Source organism: Aythya ferina (genome assembly GCF_964211825.1).
Source record: "Aythya ferina genome assembly, chromosome: 1".
Classification (NCBI taxonomy): Eukaryota; Metazoa; Chordata; class Aves; order Anseriformes; family Anatidae; genus Aythya; species Aythya ferina.
The window spans coordinates 163,791,463-163,813,814 of NC_140296.1; the positions used below are offsets into that span (position 1 = coordinate 163,791,463).

Sequence of the window (22,352 nt, forward strand, 5' to 3'; positions counted from 1 at the left end):
ATGAGGGTGTTTATAACTTCCTGAAACTCAGCAGTTTTGGTGGCATGCCTCCGTCTGGAGATACCAGCACCCAGTCTGTCAAAGTAGGTGGTGACAGACTGAAACACTTGTGCACTTGCAGGCAGCTCTTGCTCGCGGAGGAGGAAGCCTCGCTGCTGCTCTTACTCTGCCTAACTTGTGTCTTGAGGACACCTCGCTCTCAACACCCCAGAACTGCTTCCCATGACCAGAACTGGCACCCTACGCGCCCGAGGTGGCCACGGAGCTCCATGTCCTCGCAGGACCACCTCGCTGCCACTGCAGGCCCCGCCATCCTGCAGAAGAGGCTGCCTCAGCCCACGGAGCAGCATGGACAAAGCCGGTCCCCTCAGGTGGCCGCACAGCGCCTCGATGCCCGTGAGCCAAGACGCCTCCACACCGCCACCTCACAACCTGGCACCGACTGTTCCCCCCCCCCCCCAGAATTAAAGAGTCTCGATCGCTTTTGATATTTGGAGGTTTTTATTTTGGTGACTGACGTGCAGTCGCCGGACACCTCAGCGGGGTAGAGCTGCCGGCGCGGCCCCCCCGCACTCCGGTGGCCCCTGAGGGCGGGCCCGGCCGTTGGTCCGCCATTGCTCCGCGCGGCGCGGCCCCTTTAAGGCCCGGCCGGCGGGCGGCGTGCACATCGCCACGGCAACCGGGGGCGGGCGGGCGGGCGCGCGGCGGGCGCGGTGACGTCGAGGGGCGGGAGGAGGGCGGGGGGGGGAAGCCGAGCGCTGCGAGCAGCGAGGCGGGGCGGCGCCGCCGGCCTCGGCCGCCCGGTGGCGCATGCGCGGGCTGCGGGCCTGCTTCTATTTATGTGGGGGGGCGCCAAGATGGCGGGGGCGGCGAGGAGAACGTAGGGGGGCAGCTCCGACCGGGCGGCGGAGCGGGGGAGGGGAGAGGGAGGGAGGGAGGAGCAGCCGAGGGGGAGGGAGCGCGGAGCGCGGTGTCACCGGGAGGCGGGAGGCGGGGGCCGGCCGGCGGGCGGGCGAGCGGGGCGGGCGGGGGGTGGGGGGAGGCGGCGGAGGATGGCGGAGCCGCGCCGGGTGCCGTTGATCAGCCTGTCACCCGTGAGGCGCCGCGAGGCCGGGAGCCCGGCGCTGGAGCGGGAGCCGGAGCCGCCGCCGGGGATGGTGGCGGGCCGCGAGGCGCCGCCGCCGCCGGAGCCGCCGCACGAAGCCTCCCGGCCGGAGCCGCCGCCGCTGCCGCCCCGGGAGAGCGGAGCCCGCCTGGAGCCGCCCCGGGAGCCCCCCCGGCCCGAGCCGCAGCCGCCGCGGGAGCCCCCCCGGCCCGAGCCGCCGCCGCCGCAGCTACCGCCGCCGCCGCCGCGCCAGGGCAGCCGGCAGGAGCCGCCGCCGCCGCAGGAGGCGCTCCCGCTCCGCCAGACGGTCCGCCTGGAGGTGGTGCTGAAGGACCCCACCGAGGAGGGCTGCGTGGAGTTCAGCTACCCGGAGCTGCTGCTCTGCGGGGACTCGCGGGTACGGGACCCCCCCGAGGCCCGCGGGCCCTTCCCCGAGGCCCGGCCGCTGCCCGCCCCGTCCTGCCGGGGGGGGGGGGGGCGGCGCCGCAGGGGGAAGTCCGGCGGCCTCGCCGTGCCTCCGGCCTCCTCCTGGCCTGAAGGGGAAGGCGAGGCGGCGCCCCGCGGCTCCTGGGCTCCCGCATGGAGCTGGCGAGCACGTCCCGTGCCCCTGGTGCCCGGCCCTCTGCCCCTCGCCCGTTTCCTGCCCTGTGTCCGCAGTGCCTGGGAGGGTTTATTTCAGTTTTGCTTGGCCGCCAACGGAATGGAACTGTTACGCTGCCGGGCCGTTTATTTCAGGTCCTCTGTAGGCTCTGGGCAAGTAAATGAGGAGTTAGTAGTCTGGCTCCGCTGTGAGCCTCGTGGAGCAGTGAAGTGCGCGTTAAGCAGTCCTGGAGATGAGTTTCTGCAGTCTGAGGAAGGGGCAGGGGTGATTCAGAGTTGTTGTTGGCACTGTAACCTCACCTGTAACTGTCAGAAACTTCACTCCAAAAGAAACTACTTCCCTTTTTCCTCCCAAACAGAAAATACTTCCTACTCGAGCTGCTTTGGTTTTTAAGGGGAAAACCTGGTGCAGACAACTTAAAGAAGCAAGTGGCATCAGCCAGTCAGAGAGGCTCTGCTTTCAAGTAGGAATGAGAGATGCATGTCCTTAAGCTGGCCACACTTGAGCCAGTCACTCACAGGGAGTTAAGGACATGATAAAGTTGGAATTGATTTAGGTAGTTGTGGCTTCTCTTAATGTAAGCACTCAGTTTTAGAGAAAGTTCCTATCTTCTTGTAAAAGGGAAGGGGCAGCCGCTACTGACAAGGTTGTGGTAGCTTTGGTTGGAAATTAAAAGCAAATAGCAAGTACCAGTACTGATATTGTCAGTAGGTTTTTCAATCAGAACTAACTGAAGATTGGCTAAAACTTCCGTTTTATGAAGAAAAGCATTTTTAGATGATGCTGATTCTGTAACGGTACTTACCACTCTGTTTGCTTTTTTCACTGTAGTAGGAGGGATGTAGAATTGGATTGTTGTCAAATGTAGAAGACAGAAAAATCAATGGCTGATATTAATAATCCCTCTGAGATCTTCTGATACAAGTTAAAAGGTTGTTCCTTGTGTTCATCCTGTCCTACAGCTGTTGTGGGCAAACAGTGCCCACCACGACTCCTCCAAATTGTAGCAGTAGTCTGCTGCTCTGTGAAGTGCCATCTTTCTGAGCAGTTCCTGCGCAAAGGTAGAAGTTGTGTTAGTGTTTAGCAGTGGTTCAGTGTATGGAGGCTGACTTCTGCCTTTGGCAGTCTCAAGCTCTATAATTGCTTTTTTCTGTAGGTTGGTAATATGTTAATTGCATAAGTGGGGACAAAATGACATTTTAACATAGTTCTGATGCAAATTCAGTGTGTTCTGGAGAGAGGGAAAGGGAAAAAAAAAGTGGATTTTTGGTACAATTTGAATCAGAGAATTATGCTTTTAAGATAGAAATAGTGTTAGAATTGTTTTATAAGAAATCCTGTCTTTTTTTTTTTTTCAGCTCTATGTAGAATCCAGATTGAAAATCAATAGATGGTTATGTCCCATTTCTTGCTGGACTGTATAGAAAAACAACTGATTATGTAAAAAGTGTCAGATGTTGTGTAGTTGTCCTTTCAGTTTAACTTCTTGCTTGTTACAGGGTAGAAACTGAAAAAGCTTCTTTGATGTGGTGTGGGAAGGACTTACAATCTTGTATCAGTCAGCATGAAAAGAGAGCGGAAACGCGTTTTGCTCACCCATAAAACCAGTGTATCAAGGTTCTTCTGTGGTTAAAGAATGTTAAAGAGGAGAATTTGCTCTGCATAGTGCAGGAGGATTAGGATGACAGAAGTGTGTCTCTTACCTGCTCATTCTCAGACCAACAAATTATGTAACCTGTTCAAAGTCCTAAAATAGAAACAATTAGGAAAGGAAAACTGATCCTGCTTGCTGAGTACAGTAGCTCTGGAAGAGAAAACTACCTTGTTAAAATGGAACTTGACCAGGAAACTTCGTCCCTCTGCCACTTTTCTACAGAATCTGTGAGGTTTTTCTCTTGAGCAGGTAGTAACTAGTTGGCAGTTAATGCTGTAGTTTTAAATTCTGAAATCCAGAACTCAGTTTATTTCTGTAATGAATCAGCTTGACATGAACAGTTCATGCAAACTTAGTTATGCAAACTGTTTTTGTAGGGTAAAGATTGATTGGGTTTTCTGAAGGCTATTGTTTGCTCCTTATCCCTTACAAGTTGCTCAACTTCCTTATAACTATTCCCATTTGAGTTCAGCGTTACATAATTAGGAACACATCTTTATCTTGTAGTGCTGCTTCAAGCTGCAGCAACCCGTAACAGTTTTCCAGAGGTCGTCCATTCCCATACGTCCGGGAAGGATGTATGGGAATAACTTGAAACATTGCTTTAATAGGTCCCTTAAACAGTTAAAAAACAAAAACAAACCACCACCAACAAAACCCACCAAACTTGCTTGACAGTATGAACATCACATTTTTTAATTCTAAAGTCGGGTTTTCAGCCTGAATGAGAACCTAGGGGAAGTGTTTACAATAAACTTGTGATGTCCTTGTCCTACTTTTTTTATCTTAAGAAAGACAGCATCCTTTGGTAGAGTTGTTAGTATAGTTCATGTTTTGGTAGGAATTATTTATGTAAAACTTCTGGCACGTGAGTAACAGAACAGTGTGGTTGAAGAGTTTATTTGCCTCTTTAACTGGCAGAAAGAAAAGTATGCCTCCTTTTCTGCTGGTGCGTTTTGAAGCTTGCTGTGTAAAACTGAACGTGAAGTGGATGAGCCAGAAGCTCAAGTTGGTTTCTGCCAGACAGGCTGTGAAGGTACTGAAGTAGTAACGTCTTGAAGCTTCTTGAGTGGCAGAGCCCTTAGATACACTGTCAGGATTAAAATTTGCCAAAACTTAACTATTCAAAGCAGTAGTCAGCTATGGCTTTGAGTGTTTGGTAGAGAGAGGAAAGTTAAAAACTTTAGTACTAAATTTTACTTGACCTCTGGCCTCAACTTGTCTTTATTTCACAATTAAAAAAAAAAAAGCCATTTCCCTAGCAGATGTGGAGTAGGTTTTACCCACTAATGGAGGAAAAAGGGTGTTGCATGAGCTGAGCACGTTTTTTTTAAGTTTTATATTAAGTTACGCTTGCAAGAAATGTGTATGTAACCTATTAGTTGTTTCACATTTAACTATAACCCTCTTTTATGTTTTTTTCCTCTAAGTACTCAGTTTTCACACTGTGGGGAGGATCTTGCTCTTCAGAGTGTAGAGAATAGCTTTTTTGTTCCTGTTAGTCTATCGTGAATCTTCATTCATTGAGCAGTCCATGCATGCGGTGGAGTTAGTTGGCATCCATAAAGGCTTAACTTGATTCTGCCATGTTGTAGCATCTTCTTGCACCCTTCCCTGTACAAGAACTACTGTATTTTATATATAGGCTCTGATTTGAAGGTTGTGGCTCCATTCTTCTGTTGTACTTTTTCTGAGAGGAGGGGGAAAAAAAAAAGGCAAAACTTGTCATACTCTTGATTATTGTTCATTGACTTCTTGTCAGTGAAAACTCAGTGTGTGCTTCCTGCTTATTTGTGCAGCTGGAGTATTAAATCATTCTTCTGGCTGCTGTAGTGGCAGTCTTGTAATATTTGTGCTATGAGTACAGTTTTCTGAAGAAAAAAAACAGTAAGACTTCAAGGCATTAGTTATGGCTATGATTTTGCGTTGTAGTCTTCTAGTTGCTTTCTTGCCGATTAGCCTACCAGGTACACCTTCCATATGGTGTCTAAGAGGATCATGGCACCAGTAGGATAGGCACTAGAGTAAGTTGAACTGAGAAGAATTTAAGTGTAGGGGGAGTTCTTTCTCTGCAAGCTCCAATAGTACTAATTTTCTCTTATGCTTATACTTTTGGCTGAAGTTGTAGTGGAATACTTGAATATATATAACTTTGGGTCTCTTCTGTTTGTGCTCTCATTAGAAGAAAAGTAACTGAATGATAATTGAATGGGTTAAACTCATTTTTGGAGAATAAGCATTTGGGCGCAGTCTTCAGGGTATAGAATTAATACTAAATAGTTTATTGACATTTCATGGTTTTTTATTAGATGCACTCTGCGCTTCGCTTGAAATTGAATGTATGTTTCTGCCTTTTTCAGAAGAAGTCAGTTCACTCAGAAGATCCTTTTAATGATGAACAACGTGAGCGGCATGAAGTGGAAATGCTAGCCAAGAAGTTTGAGGCAAAATATGTGAGTTACTGTACCTTTGTTAAACATGCAAATAATTAATCATGGTAACTTAGTGTGGCATGGATGTTAATGTCAGGGTTTTTTTCTTAAAGAGCTGCTGAAGTAATGTCAAATGATTTGTGTATATCTGAGCTGCTTGTCTCATTTATATTTCATCTAAGTAGCTTGAAGCTTCTACAAGCTTATTAGGCAAGTCTGCTAAATAGATCTGTCTATAGGATGTTATAGCTTGTGAGGCTATTTTTGGAAAAGCTTCGTATATAAATACAACTGAGTAATAGATGCAGATCAATATTAATGATAAATACTGTGCTGGAGGGAAGAATTTGTACATAATGGTGTTGTGCACTATTGAACAGTTCTTCTGTTCGTGCTAAATACTGATGAATCGTGATGAATTTCTGACTAGTTTAGAATGCTTCCATAGGAAGCTGTTGTTAAGTTATCACTTGATGAGTTTATCTTGTAGCTGCCAGCTGCCTAAAGATACTCCGCTGAGTCCTGAAAGTGTAACATGAATGACTTGAACGACACTAGGTATTAATATAGAGGCTTTCAGTAATAAATGAAGGTAGAAATCAGTAAATGTTGTCTTAAAACCACACCCAAACAGGTCTTTAAGAATTCATATGGGTAGGGTTGGGTGATTAATTCTGAGCTGGCAATCAAAACTCATCATGCCTAGACACGTTGATATTCTGGATTACTAACAGAGCACCTCAATAATAAAGAAGGGAATCAACAGTCATTTGTATCTTTTACTATTAATACGCATATTAAAATTTTACTTTTTCCTGGGGAAGGCAAATTTCTTGGTGTGTCAGGTCTAAATATTCTGTAGAAGTAATTATTATTTCAGAACATGTTTGCTGTGATACGTAACAAAAGAAATCCTTAAAGTGAAAAGAATCAGTTTTGGAGGAATCGATAGAAACTTGATATACCCAGTATACTCTGAAGGCAGTTCCATAATACTATTTGCTTTTCATTTAAATGATAAATTATTTTCATGAACTTGAGAGAGAAATGTTATAACTGTACTTTTCTAGAAAACTAATTTCCATAATATAAGTTAAGGATTTTATAATGTTCTGAGACAAGCTGCTTAAGTATAGCAGATGAAAGCCAGTGTAAAGCATGAAAGGAATATATGTGGGACGGTATGGGAGTGGTGGAAGCAATATAGTTTTACATATACATTCACGCATCAAAGTTAAACATGTACATTTATGGGCGAAGCATGGTATTATTAAACTTATGAAAATTTGAGTTCAGCGCTCAGTTGCAAAAAAAAAAAAAAAAGGGGGAGGCAAATATTTAGAGCCATTAGAAAAGCAGTAAATAATACCTTATGCTCCCTACTACCACAAAATTCTCAGAAGGGAAATAACTTCTATATAAAAAAGGACCTATTATTATATATTAGGACCACTAAGCATGGAGGGTGGTAAGGGGTTAGTAGTTCTTCTGTTAGGTGTATTCCCTGTCTTTTCTCTCTTCCAATACAAGAACCATCAGTTTCTACGTATACTTCAGGGTAAGAGGAATTGCATGTCTGTACACTGATCCAGTGTAATTGCTCATGCTCTGACAACATCCAGCCATCTTCTTGCTCCTGCAGTGAGACATGTGCTCCTTAGCTTAAACTAGAATAGAGATCCCATGATGTAGACATCCATTCTCTTAATCTCTCTAACGACGCTTTAATGTAAAAGTAATCACTAGTTGCATGAGAATTAAGAATTTACATAAAGGGCTATTTCTTCTTTAAACTAATTAGGTATTACTAACCTAAATCCATTTGAAATGGAGTCAAATGATCTTTTAAATCATAGCACGTGTGATTTTAAATCATAGCAGTTTAATGTTGATGCTGTAGTACTTATGCAATACGTGAAAAACAGTCATCTTTAAAGACTTCTTTTCAAGTAAATTCACATACCTACAATCAGTACAGTACTGGATATATCTTTCTGATACTAAAGAAAAGCCTATAAATAAGTAGTTTTGTAAAGCCAGGTGGCTTTTTTCTATGTTGTAAAAACATGATGTCGAATCAGATGATATTTTATATAATGTTAAAATACTTGGATCAAAACAAAAGTCCATTAATGGCAATATATTCATGTCACGCTACTGTAACCTTATACTTGATAACTTAGTGTGCATTGATACTACTTCAATGTGCCATTCTATTAATCTGCGATTTAATTTATTTCCGAGCCAAAGGCTGTGTTTACCATTCGTGTAGTTTTCTGCCATAAATCTGCCAGGCCATCTTCTGAGTTTACTGATGCTTAATGTTTTGTTCTGTGGCCCTGAGTACCATGATGATTGTTGTATACAAACATGGTTCGTGTTTAAACCTGTTGGCTTGATGAGTCACTTGGTACTCCATGGTTCCTGTATTGTGAGAAACAGTGGATTTCTTCTGTTCTTCTGCATGCTGTGTGTGATTCTGATGCTATCAGAACTCAGCCCTTTCGTTCCACAGCTGAAGTGTCTTAACATTCTGTTACTGTACAGTAGCTGTTTTTTTTTTTTTTTTTTTTACATTCAGACATCCTTGTTGGTTTACTCTGTTCCTTTTTTTTTTTTTTTTTTTTAATGAAAGGACATTAGCAGTAGGATGCCCTGATTTATCAGTGATACAGTGATGACTTCTGGTTTTATTCTCTTCCTTTTTTCATAAATCCTAATTCTTTCCTTTTTTGACCACTCTTGATTGTTGAGCGAATGTGTGACATGTGAACGACTCTAGTGCTTCCTGAGCTGCATAACAAATTGAAATCACACTGTATTTTTTGTTGTGGGAGTTATACTTCCTTTGTGTGGATTACCTTGCTTTTATTAACATGGGATTACATTTACCATTCAAAGTATTGAACAACAGAGGTTTCTCAGTGATTTTTCAGCTGCCTCTTGTATTTACTGTCCTGCGTAATTTATCTCTCTATCCTTCCTTCCCCCCTCTTTGTTGCTTCTGTAGCTGAATATAGTCCCTTGGTGAACTGTTCATTCCTACCCTTTGTTTACCAGCCTTACACGAGTCATTAATTTGAGTGGACCTTACCTCTTATCCAGTGATAGCTTGTTGCCTTTGAACACCTTGGGACCTTTAAAGTATTTGAAGTACAGTTTCCTTCTACCAAGATTGTTTTCTGCCCTGGAATGTGTATTCTTATGCTTGCTACTTCTTTTCTTTTTTTTTTTTTTAACTTATATTAATATGCCCAATACAGAGAGAAGGTTTAACAACTCCTCAAAAAAAAAAAAAATTATTTGCCACCTTCTAGTCCAGTTGTGCAAGGGTTGTTTAAACTATATGTTATGTGCCATTGTTGAATTTGTGTTTGAGTCCCTGAACAGTTGCATGAGTACAGTTTGCATCCTCAGGAATTAAATGTCTCAATTTGCTCTAGTATCATGGCTCCTTATGATTTGGGACAGAAAGGTTGGAGGATTTCTTTTTGGGAGAGGTGAAAGGCACCAAGGGTAAAACTTCCCCTAAGTTGCGTAGTAAACATTGATACAGAAAATCCCTTTGATTTTGCTATTGTGATCTTAACATCCTGATTCTACAATTTTTCAACATGCATCCTTAAACATGACTCTGTAAGGTCAGACCTTAAGGAAATTCTCAAACTACACATAAAGGAGTTCAGATATTTTCATCTGTTCCATCTGCGCAAAGCTTTTTATTTTAATCCTACTTTTATTCATTCTGCTCTTATGAGACTTCTTCATTTATTGATTTTGTCCAATATCTGCACTGTGTATTTATGAATAACAGGCAATAAGAATGTATTGAGAATCAAAGAATCATAGAATATCCCGAGTTGGAAGGGATCCACTAGGATCATCAAGTCCAACTCCTGGCTCCACACAGGTCTACCCAAATATTCAGACCATGTGACTAAGTGCACAGTCTGAATGCTGCTTCAACTCTGACAGGCTCAGTGCTGCGACTACATTCCTGGGGAGCCTGTTCCAGTGTGTGACCACCCTCTCAGTGAAGAACCTCTTCCTGATGTCCAGCCTGAACCTCCCCTGTCACAGCTTGATACCATTCCCACAGGTCCTATAGCTGGTGACTAAAGAGAATAGATCGGCGCCTGCCCCTCTGCTCCCCCTCACAAGGAAGTGGTAGACCGCAATGAGGTCTCCCCTCAGCCTCCTCTTTTCCAGGCTGAACAGGCCAAGTGACCTCAGCCACTCCTCATACATCTTCCCCTCTAGGGCCCTTCACCATCTTTGTAGCCCTCCTCTGGACCCTCTCCAACAGTTTCACGTCCTTCTTGTACTGTGGTGCCCAGAACTGCACACAGTGCTCGAGGTGAGGCTGCACAAAGGTGCAGAGTAGAGCGGGACAATCCCTTCCCGTGACTGACCATCAGTGCCATGCTTGATGCACCCCAGGATACAGTTGGCCCTCCTGGCTGCCAGGGCACGCTGCTGGCTTATACTCAGCTTAATGTCAATCAAAAGCCCTATACCCCTCTCTGTAGGTCTGCTCTCCAGTGTCTTACACCTGAGAGATTCTTGTTTGCTTGGAAGAGCACATGCTTTGCTTATAGGTACAAACTTAAACTCTGCGGTATATTGTTAACACGGAGGTGTTTGGATGCTTATGCTTATAAAAGCAAAGATGATAGTTCTTTTGAACAAAAGCTGCGTAGTCATTAAATTGTAATAGGATGGATCTTACAAATGGAGAGATTCATTCTAAACATGCCTGGAACTCCTGAGAAGCTTTAGGGGAGCAAGCCCTGAATTCATGGAAGAACCTGATACTATTTTAGTAAAGGTGGTGCCTTTTAGGAGAATTTTATCTTTGAGAATTCTATATGGACAATTTCCACAATATGCAGATGTCAGAACTAGGCCTTATATCATAAGCAGATTGCTAGTTTTATAGCTGTATATTATAGGTATGTCCAGGAGAAAGTAAACTTCAGTTTAACCTGAGTACTTTCCTAATATGAAAGTAATTTTAAGTCAAATTGAAGGTCACACCAAGCTCAAAGAGAATTTTTAGGGTAAGTGAATCTCACAGTCTGCACTGCAGTTTCTGGCTTTAACTTATTCAAATAACCCTATCATGTCTGGGCCGATCAACCAAGATGATTCTTGCATTTCAAAGGATTTCACTATAGTATCTTTTTCTTCAGTCACGTTATGTGAGTGCTGTAACTTCTTGAAAACTCATACACACCATATCTGCAAGTACCAGATCAATATTTTTCCGTTTTGGCTTAGACTTCGCTTTGTTGTAGAGAAGCAATCCATCTTGTGTGGGAGAGCGTGTTAGTGAATGCTAGGCTATTTTTCTTCTCTTGTAATGACCCTGTAGCATACTGAAAAACTTAACACTCCTTAAATTATCTCAGTCCTTTTATCACTAACAGAAGTTTTAAAAGCATGAGAAACATCTCTAAACAGAAAATGTTAGGAGTATTGTAGTCACCCAGAAACCAGGTGGCTAGTGAATACCTCTCAGAAATGATTCTGGAAAGGCTATTATACAGCATTTTTTAGCATATTTGTAGGAAAAAAAAAAAGAAAAATTTTCTGGTTTTTATTCATATAGACTATCTTCAGGGAACTGTGACAGCAAGTGGAACTCTGCTAATTCCCTGAATGACTGTCCCTCCAGTGTCTTATGTTATGTAGACTTCAGTACTTTGCTTACTCTTACTCTCTTCTCAACTGATGTAACACCTTTATTTTTTTTTCTTTTCCTCAGAGTGGAAAGCCCCACAAACATCGGAAGGATCGCCTGCAGGATCTAATTGATATAGGTTATGGTTATGATGAAACAGACCCTTTCATTGATAATTCTGAAGCAGTAAGTAAACCTCATTAAAGTAGCAATGAGAAATAAGTTAATTCTTTATTTTTTGATAAAGAGGAAAAAAAAAGGTGAGGGCAAATACTTTGTGCCCATGTATAACCAGTGTAAATCCAAAGGGCCTGTTACTTTGGACATCTACAAAGTTTTTGGAACAAACTACATTTTTGTAGTTTGTTCAGAGAGACTCTCAGCAGAGAGATTCAGATGTCATTATGCACTCCGAGAATTAAGACAGCCATTACTATACTGCATATTTAATTTTACAGTTTTAGAAATTAAGTTATTTGTATTTGTGCACTTTATTTAGTGTGATCTGAAATTATACTGTCTCTGTTATTTTCTTGTACTAGCTCTCTGGATTATTAGTCTAATACTGGTGTTAGATTTCCAGTATTAGATCAGGAGACTATTCTGCTCTCCAAAACCCATAAGGATAAGGTGGTAATTCTAAACATTCACTGAATGTGTCTGACAAAATTGAGATAAAATAGCTTGCTTGAAATGCAGGGTTTTACAGCTTATTTCATCTGAATGTTTTTCAGAAATGAAAACACATCTCAAATGAGGTAAGAGGAAAAAATGAATTAGGTGCAGGCAGTATCAGGCTATTTGGAAGCTTATAAGAAGGCACTTGAAGGTATCTTACAGGTGATATAGGAAATAATGAAAATGAGGAAGAAGCTTATAAGAACAAGTGGATGATAAAAGCTTTAGGAATCTCCTATAGTTCTTTGTTAGGTGCTAGGAAGGAATATATGTACCGTTCATTCAAGTAAAAACGAACAAAACCAACTAAAAAACACTACCTGACATGCTAGCCAGCCTTCAGTTCCCTCTGCTGAGTGACACTGGAGAAAGCAGCTATGATTGCTGCTGTGAAAAGAAGAGTGCTAGAAGTTTGAGTGGGAGAGATGGTGAAAAGGAATCCTGAGAAAAGAGAAGCATAGAAGTGAAGTGCCTTGGTTAACCTATATTATGCTGAGCCTTGGGTTGAATGGGGTATTACGTCTGGGAAGGTTATAAAACTTAAGAAATCCTGTGAACACTGAGCTGTGAGGCTTCTAGCGTATAGCCGTTGCACTGAATGCTGCTGAGAACAGTATGGGCTACAGAGAAGGCATGCTGCAGAACTGGTACCTGCTTGAGCAAGAGAAGTTCAGCGATTTACCACAGTGGGAAGTAGGCTGAGCTCTTCTTTCCATATTGTTTTGGTGAAGTCAGTTGGAAGGCACATGAGCAAGTTGTGTGGAAAGTAAGTTTACTGTAGATGCTTATCATAGCTTGTATTTATTTGTCCTTTTTCCTAGTCTAGATTGATATTCACAATGTTGACTAAAATTTAAAATTCTTAAAATTTTAAACTCTTACCATATCCCTCAGCTTTTGGTTGTGCTACTGGGACAATATGGAGGCCTAAGACTGTTTGCTTTCCAGTGGTCTGATTCTGATACTCAGATGTTTCACTCTGGCTGAGAAACCAGTCAAGCCTATAGGCTTACTTGGGTTCTCACTCTTGCTGTAGACAACCATTATCACTTCTGATGTCGTATGATATAGGACCTAAGTTGTACCTTGATTTTTTTCTAAAATTCTTGTGACCTATCACAGATCTGATAAGTGGTTTGGATTAACATTCAGTACGTGTACAGGTCTCTGTCAGAGCTGTGTATGAATCTGTCAGGTTTGAGCACTTAGAAGGTGGCACATGATGAGAAAACTGATGTTGTTCTTGTTACCAGCAGCAGATCCATTAGATTTGCAGGAGCATTTGCTTCTGATATCTCTTGTGAGACTCCTGCAAGAACATACAAAAGGCAGTTGTCAGAGGACCAGATGGTTGTGTCATGTGGTAGCTGTGGAAGCTACTGGGGAGAATAGTGTATTCTTTAAAGCTTGCTCTCCTGAACAAATCATTATGCCTAGTGTCTGCATTATAAATTCAGACTAGTGAGAGGCCATCTCTTTTTTTCTGTCTTTCATTCCCATCTCTATCCACAGAAGAAAAAAGTATACCATATACCAGCTGCAGTCTTAAGTTGCTGTTGCAGAGCTTAAGGGTTCTGTAATGTAGGAGTTAAGTTCAAGAAAACCTCTCATTCCGTCTGTCAGATGCAAATGGGAAATGTCCAGAAGGAAAGCCTACGTGTCTGTTTTGCTCATCTTCTGTGTGTCCAGCTATTAAATCACTGTTTACCCTGAGAAATGCACAGCCAGGCCTAGCCTAGGTTTATTTCCTTTTGGAAGACGTACTTTCCTAAACATACAAAACCCTCTAATGTCCAGGACACAAACACTTGAGAATCATATGAGTACCTCTTGAAATGCTCCAGGATTGGAGTCCTGTTGTCTCCCTTTGTATCCTAGGAAAAAATAATTGGAAGCTTCCTTAGAGTTGTAGGCCTTTTTCTTGTCACAGGTGTGAAAGAAAGTCTGAAGTCTTTGGGACTGAAACATATTCTCTCTGTACCATTAGAGAGAGCTTCTTTCTAAAACCAACCGTTGAAGTAATGCTATAAAAGGCTATTGAATAAATGAAACCGGTAAAACTAGACCTGTTTTTAAAAGCAGGCACTTTAAGTGATTTAATTAATTCTGCTTCCTTTGGATCCATTTGCAGTTAAGCAATTTTGTGCACATAACATAGATGCATGTAACAAATTGCGCATGTAACAGTATTTGGTTTCTCCAAGGATCCAGGAATGCAGTCGTTCCTCTGTTTTTTTGAGGGGGAGGGACCAGGATCAAGTGCAGGGAATCTTATAATGACATGATTCTCAGGTAATGGACTTTAATATGGCTGGAGTACAGGCAGCTACAGGGTGTGTATTTCTGGAGGAAGGTTCTTGGAAAGCTCTGATAATAGCGGGCTTTTAAGGGATTTTTCTGGTCAGTGTCCTTAAAGTGCACTGGCACCTGTCCTTACAGAGTAGGATGGGCTTGGGACTAGGTTGCCAGTGCCCCACCTTCTGTGAAAAAGACTGTGTGAGATTCTTACTGCTCTTGCAGATTTGCTTTCATTGTTTACTCTGGAAAGAATCAGTACTTGTCTACTGCATATTTAAGACTTCAGCAGTATGGCGTCATTAAGACCATCAAAGTCTTTGTGGCTACTGAACACAGAAAGGTAAGGGCTCTTGAAGAGCAATTCAGTGGACTGAAACATGAAGCCAGCCAAAGGAAAACATTGGAGGGAAAGTACCTGGGTACATATTACCCTAAGTGACACAGATGATTCTTGCATCACTTACTCTTCAGACTTGTCTCCTCCTATGGGAATAAGTGCATAGTTACAGGTTGCTATTTGCTTTAGATGTATCTAGTATATATGCTGGTTTTTAACCTTGCCATCCTCGTTGGATAATTTTGTTAGCTTTTAAAGCCTGTTTAGAAGTGGCTTTTCCCCTCTGAATGCAATTGCAGACGAGTGGGAAATCTGTGCTTTAGGGTTGAACATTTTGACTGTATTAAGTCAGTACTGAACTCTTCCAGCTAAAACTTACAGTAAGACAATCTTGCAGTTGTTTATAGCTATTCTGCATGAGCTAGACTGGCAAATCCTAATCTTTGCTTAACAGTTGACTTCTGCAGTAGTAACAGTATTTATAAACTGCAAACAAAGCTGTCCCTCCTCACTGTTTCCACTGCTTCAATGTTAAAAATGGGTAAATTGCCCAGGACAACACTCATTGCAGAATGGTGTTCTGTAGGTTTCTGCTTCCCCTATATTCTTGCACAAACACGTGTACACTTGCCTGTGCGCCTGGTTTGGCTGGGCTGCTTGCTTTCTTGATGAGCTCTGAATATTTGATCGGTTGCATGCCTTCATGACTATGTAAGCTTTATATTGATAGAGGTTCCAGGAGATGCTCTCCGAATTTTCTGCTGTCATACAGAACAGGCATCTGAAGTAATACATGGTGTTTAGTGAACAAGTGTGCTCTTATCTCTTACTTGTAGGTAAGAACACCTGCACATCCAAAGCAAAGACTGCTTAGCACCTTCCCCGTTGTTGGGTAGATGAGCACAGAGGGAGAACTGTGCACCTAGAAATCTGTAAGCAGTGTAAGTTGTCTTGAAGCAGCCATACTGACAGGAACTGAGGCAAAACACGAATGCCAAGGGCTGTGGAGGTGTTGACTGGTTAGCATGCAATTCAGTACTTCAGACACCCAAGGCCATATGTCGGTATTTAAACCAGTCTTCTATATTCATGACTTCACAGCAGTCTTCTAAGCGTTGGTATATGAGTCCTCTGCTGCAGCATAGAGGAAACTAATTTACTAGTGTTTTCTCATTCAAGGGAAGTTTTTCCAAAACAGGTACTTCAAATTAGCTGAACAGAAATGAGCTCTTGCTACATCTTGCCTCAAGAGCTCAGACCCTCTTTAAAGGACAGCCTTTTGAGGTTTATGTTGATCTGTAGTAATTCTGAACACACTGGTAAAATAACTGTTACCTATTTGGTTTCCCTGGAAGACTTTCTGTAATTTACGGGCTTAGTCTTTGCAAAAATTCTGTATCATAGTATACAGTTTTCCCTGTTTGCAGGATAAATTTGATTTGCTTCATCTTGTAATCTCTAGGCTTGTTAAAGATGTGGTAGATCTAATATCCTCTTCTCTCCCACCACAGCATCCTCTCAAGAGTTCTGGAGTTGTGATCTAAAACGTCAACCTGATTGTCAGTAGCAGCATCTTGTTCAAGAATCTCAATTAGCTTAGATGCTCTTTCCCAGTGAGAATGGTGTCTACTGGGAGAATGGCAGAACTCATCGTGGTTGTTGTAACTTTTTTTTTTTTGTGGAGTCCTGGGCTAGATGATGTTCTAGGCCCACTTGATGTTGCTCTCCCATCCTTCCTACTTAAAGAAGCCTTTTTATACCTAGCTATGAAAAACATTTTTCTGAAACAAAAATACTGATTCTTAAACAAAATGACCCAAACTATTGATGTGCTAATGCTATAGAGGCTAATACAGGAGAAATGCTACATAGGTTTTATCATTAAACATCCTCTATGTTCGACTGAGAGATAAATTTAGTTTTTCTGTATTTTTCACAGGGGAAAGACGGCTTTTGTAGGCCTCTGTAACAAATCTCATCCTCGCTAAATATATGAGGGTGCATTAAAGTTCTGTTGTCTTTTTTTTAAGAGATTCACTTATTAGCTGTTTCCTTGGCTATGATTTTGTGTTGTTACTGTCCTGTCTTCCTTGTTTACTGTCACTTTGCCCAGTGGCTGGGGAGTAGTGCATAATGTCACCTCTAATAAAAGATATCTTGCATGCTTCCCAAGTGTCTTCAAGGTAGATGGCAGCTGACATGTTGTATGCATTCTAAAGAATACAGGGTAAACTTCTTTACTTTTTACCTCTCCTCCCTACAAGATAAATAAGGATGTAAAGCAGAGTACCAAACAAAGCAGATACTGTTCTGATTAATGCAGTACTATATACAACTGTATACTGTTGTGGTTTAACACCATGAGGGAGCCAAGCATCACACAGCTGCTCTCACTCCACCTTCTCAGCAGAACAGGAAGAGAAACTACAGTGAAAAAAACCTTATGACTTTTGATAAGGACAGGGGGATTGCTCACCATTTGCTGCCAAAAGCAACACAGACTTGACTTGGGGAAGATAAATTTATTGCCAATTAATAGCAGCCTAGAGTAGTGAGAACTAAAAGCAAACTAAAAACACTTACCCTCCATCGACCTTCTGCTTCCTTACTGCCACTGTACTACCCCAAGTGATGCAGGGGAATGGAAATTGCAGCCTGTCCATAACACTTTGTTTCTTCTCCTTCGTGGCCACTTTCTTCACTCTCCGGCATGGGGTCCCTCCCACAGGATGCAGTCCTTCCCAAACTGATCCTACGTGGGTTTTCCACAGGCTGTTCCAATATAGATCTGTACCATTAGACCTACCACAGGTCCCCCATGGGTGGCAGCTCCTCCTAGACCCCCTGCTCCTGCGTGGGCTCCTCTCCACGGGCTGCAGCTCTGGCCCGGGGCCTGCTCCTGCGGGGGCTCTCCATGGGCCTCAGCCTCCTCCAGGCCATATCCAACTGTTCCACTGGGGGCTCCTCCACCCATGGGGGGGCTGCAGCGTGGAGATCTGCTCCATGTGGGACCCATGGGCTGCAGGGGGACAGCCTGCTCCACCAGGGGCCTCTCCACAGGCCGCAGGGGAACTGCTGCTGCCTGCCTGGAGCACCTCCTGCCCTCCTGCTGCACTGACCTTGGGGGCTGCAGGGCTGGTTCTCTCTACATTTTCTTTCCTTTCTCCAACTGTTTCTCTGCAGTATTTTTTTTTTTTTTTTTACCCTCTTTCAGTATACTCTCACAGAGGCACAACCAGTGTTGCTTATTGGCTCAGGTTTGGCCAGTGGCAGGTCCCTTTTGGAGCCTCTGGCACTGGCTCTTAGGTGATATGGGGCCTCTCACAGAGGTCATCCCTGCTATCTATCTTGCCACATAAGCCCAGTACAAAAGTCTCATGCTCATTTTAGGAAGGAATAAATAATTTATTTTTAATCCCGTGTTCTGGCCTGTGTTTCAACCAGATACCTCAGGACTGTTCCATGTACTTCAAGAGCTCAGGGAGACAATTCAGAAACAAAACTCAGCATCTGCTTAGGTACTTGAAAAAACAGACATATCTGGCATTTGTAGTATTGCTTAAATTGGTAATGTTAAGGCCTTTGGAGTAAGAAATAAGAAATAGTATTGCTAATAGGTACAGCACTTTTTTTTTTTGGTCAAACTTGATTTTTTTTTTTGAAAAGCACAAAGTTTCTTTTCATGGTAATTGGAACTCCTGGAGGAGTAGATACTGGTCAAGCATCAACTCATCTTCATTATTAAGCAGTACAAGGAAGTTGAGTGTTTTGGAAAAAAACATACAAACATAGCTATTACTGTAATATAAAGCAGTTTTTAACTTGCCAAAATCATAGGTCTTTGATAAGAGCACTTGTCTGAAGTGTTGTAAGTGGCAAGTCACGTTCATGGTAAATGAATGGGAAAGGAGAGCGTAACTTTTCAATAGTGTTCTAGCAATTCCGAAACATGAAAGCTGGAGGGGTTAAACATTACACTGAAAGTACAGTTAAGTGTTTTTATTACAGCTAAATATGCAGTGTGTGTCAGAGCTCAATCTCAGAAGGAACCACGTTGAACAGATAAAGGTAGTCACATGAGTGGCCATGCATTTTATAACTTAGGCTGAAATATTTTCAAGGCAATAAGACTTTCTTCTTGGGTACTGAAGGTCAATTAGGCTATTAGCCTGACTCTGGTACTTGGTGGAAGAATACCAAAGGTGGTTGGGGGAAGAACAAAATAGGGCAATGTATAATACATTGATACTTGACTCAAGCTAGGCTGACAGATTACAATATACTAACTACTGCTAATAGCTAGGGGTATTCTAGAAGACTATTGTACACTAGGCTATCCTGAGCCTTGTGTTAATCTTTATTTAATAGTCTGTTATGCCTTATTCTGTTGTGCTTTGCCAGCTGTCCTTTGTCCCAGGATTTTAAACAAACAAAAAACTTCTTAACTATACCTTGTGGAAGAGGACCTTTCTTTAGCATTAGAAAGTTCTTCCTGCTTGTTTTTGATATCATCATGGGTTAGAAAAGCAATGGATTGTTCACCCTTAACCTTGTTCAAGATTACATTACATATTCTATTATGTTGTTTTTCTAGAAGATAGTACTGTTTTTGTCTGAAAATATATCATAGGGTCATATGAATCACAGAATGGCTCAGGTTGGAAGGGACTTTAAATATCATCTACTTCCAACCCTCCTGCCATGGGCAGGGATGCCACCCACTAGATCAGGTTGGTCAAGGCCTTGTCCAACCTGGCCTTGAACACCTCCAGGGATGGGGCATCCACAGCTCCTCTGGGCAACCTGTTCCAGTGCCTCACCACCCTCTGAGTGAAGGATTTCCTCCTAACTTCTAGTCTAAATCTCCCCCTCTTTTAGTTTAAAACCATTCCCCCTTGTCCTGTCGTTATCCGACTAAGCAAAAAATTGTTCTCCATCTCCCTGTAAGTATTGAAAAGCTGCAATAAGGTTACCACAGAGCCTTATGTTTAGGCTGAGTGTATCTCTCTCAGCCTTTCTTTATATGAGAAATGCTTAAGCCCTCTGATCAATTTTGTGGCCTTCCTCTGGACCCATTCTAACAGATCTACATCTGTCTTGTGCTGGGGGCCCCGGACCTGGATGCAGTACTCTTGGAATGTCTAAGAAAGATTAGACCACTGGAAAGGGGTTAAACCATTTTCCTTAAGTAATAGGATCAGAGAAGAGCATCCTCTGATTTCATGCACAGAAAAAGCTATTTGAAAGCAAAAGTCTTGAAATGATTTCATCAGAAGATTCAGAAGTTGCAGAAGCTGCATGCTGTTTAACTGAAAATCCTGAAGAAACTTAAAAATGAAGTTTAATCTAGCTGTTGCCAATCATATTCAAATTTTCTCTTCAGTTAGGGCAATAGGAAATGGGTTATGTTGGTGAGATACGAGGTACGTTGTGGTCTGTAGGACCCCCTTTTAGGTAGGTAGGTTGGAAAGAAAATGTAAAATTGTAAGTTATACCTCATTCAGTAGGTTGAGGAAAACTCAAAATTTGATAGAAGTAAATTCTGTCAAGGGTTAAGGAGGGCTGAATATCAAAAACGTCTTTGAAAGTCAGATTAAATCCATAGTCCTCAGCAGAAGCTGTTGAAAACCTCAATTGATAAGCTGCATTTCCACATCTTGCTGACCTTGTTTGCTGCTGGCTGTTATGGAAGTTTGTTCATTTGTATATTAAATGAATTCTGTCTTTGCAGTTGACTTGTTCCTATGGATCTGTGCCATGTAGCATGTTGGTCATACTAATGATCTGCAGCGATTCATGGCTTTCTCACTTGTGGACTGTCTTTAATCCTTACTTTTATGTTCTCCAGGGCTTCCTTTACTGCTCTGCAGCCAAGTCTTTACTTTGTTCCCCTGCATTTGTTCTTTACTTCTTACAATAATGGTCCCAGCTTTGACTGTGTGCTTTCTCCTCCAAACTTGGCAACTAGTGTATTCTTCTGGTTTGATCCCATATGGCCCCAACCTCACCAATTCAGTTTGTGCCCTGTCAGCTCAAAAGGGAAATGCCTGCTCTGTTAAGTACTGTGGATAATCACTTATTTTCTCTCTCTTTCATCTCCTTGTACTTAATGAAGCTGGTTCTGAGAGCCTGTGGAAAAACATCAGATTTCTCTGAAGTTCTTAACTAGCCTCCACTCTTCAGTTTACTTTGCACCTTCTACTTTTCATGATTCTCCTGGTCTCTTAGATGAATGGCAAGTCCGTAACTAAATCACTTTGCTTTCAGTTTATCCAATTAAGTCTCTTGCTTTTTTGTACTAGTTTCTCATGTGATCTCAGGGTATTCCATAGATTCTGTCATTGCTTTTTGTTTCTCTTTACCTTCCTCTACTGCATGTTAAGTCTTCCATTCCAAGAAGATAAAAGACAATGACTCATTGAAATTTCTAATCACTTACTCAGATCAAATTCACGTATGTCTCCAGTTGAGGCTGTTCTACCCAGCTTGCTTGTTTAAGTGTTTAACTGTTTTCCTTTTCTGGATAACTTTTTTCTTAATGTTTTTGGTAGCCTGGGCTTTTTAGTTCTTAAAGCGTATCTCTATTATTATCTTCAGTATACTTTCGTGTACAGGGGAAATGAACTAACCTGGTAGCTGATTGTGCTTCACACTGTGTGTGTTCCCTTCCTGTAAGTGATCTCAGATCTTCAGTTAAAACTGTGTGTACTTGACCTACTAATTTTTTCAACCTGTTGAATTCTGGCAGGTATTGTGCCTTAACAGGCATGCAGTGGAAGGCCTGCTGGTTCAAGCCTCAAAATAACAAACGCATTGTTGCCTTCTTGAGTATCCTACTTAATTGTTAATCATTTGGCCTTGCTACCAAATGTTTATTGCTTGCAGCTGTAATTCAGAATAGGCCTTTTCCTCTGCCAGAGTGTGTACATCTAAGGTGTGTCATGCTCTTACCCTTTCTTTCAGAAGAAGGACAGAAATTGATTTAGCCATTGCATTGTTATTGTATCTTTTTGGTATTTTATAACTCTTTGTAGGTCCTGAAAATGCTTCCTCTTTATCTTTGCTGGCAGCTTTGTCTCAGGCATTCTCTTCTTATTCTTCTTAACAGACCATAGCTTCCAGAATTGTTTGCTGTTTATTAAGCTCACCCTTTTACCATTTTCAGTATTTGAAAACCAAGTCCAGTAGTTAGAATTTGGAGTAGTTCAGGGCAACTTTGACCTTCAACGTGCTGATAGCGACATTGTCAAGGCAACCTTCCCACAGTTTGCTTGCAAACACCGTTGTGGCTTGCTTTTTTGATACTTAGCATAAAACTTGAATGGATCTATTCATTTTTCAGCTTTTTCAAAACTTTGCTGTTAAAAATATATTTCATAGAGATTGACAGATTTCTTTTTTATAATACCTGGAGGAAAATGTTGTAATCTGAAGATGCTGCGAGTTGAGAAATATAATTAATCCTATCCTCCACTTTACTTAATATTGACTACGTATACTATGTCTTTGACTTCAATATTTTTGATACAACTTTGTAATCCTAACTTGGCTAAGTACTATACAA

At 42.1% G+C, this 22,352-nt stretch overlaps 1 protein-coding gene across 1 annotated transcript in view; it reads left to right on the forward strand.

Annotated features, from left to right (window-relative positions):
• Window positions 1-940: 940 nt before the first annotated feature.
• Window positions 941-22,352, forward strand: part of UBN2 (ubinuclein 2) — a 45,463-nt gene continuing 24,051 nt past the window's right edge. Inside the window, exons 1-3 of the mRNA XM_084505570.1 lie at window positions 941-1,502; window positions 5,721-5,813; window positions 11,560-11,661. Coding sequence (XP_084361696.1) covers window positions 1,053-1,502; window positions 5,721-5,813; window positions 11,560-11,661 — 645 coding nt within the window. The 5' untranslated portion in view covers window positions 941-1,052. The remainder of the gene's footprint in view (window positions 1,503-5,720; window positions 5,814-11,559; window positions 11,662-22,352) is intronic.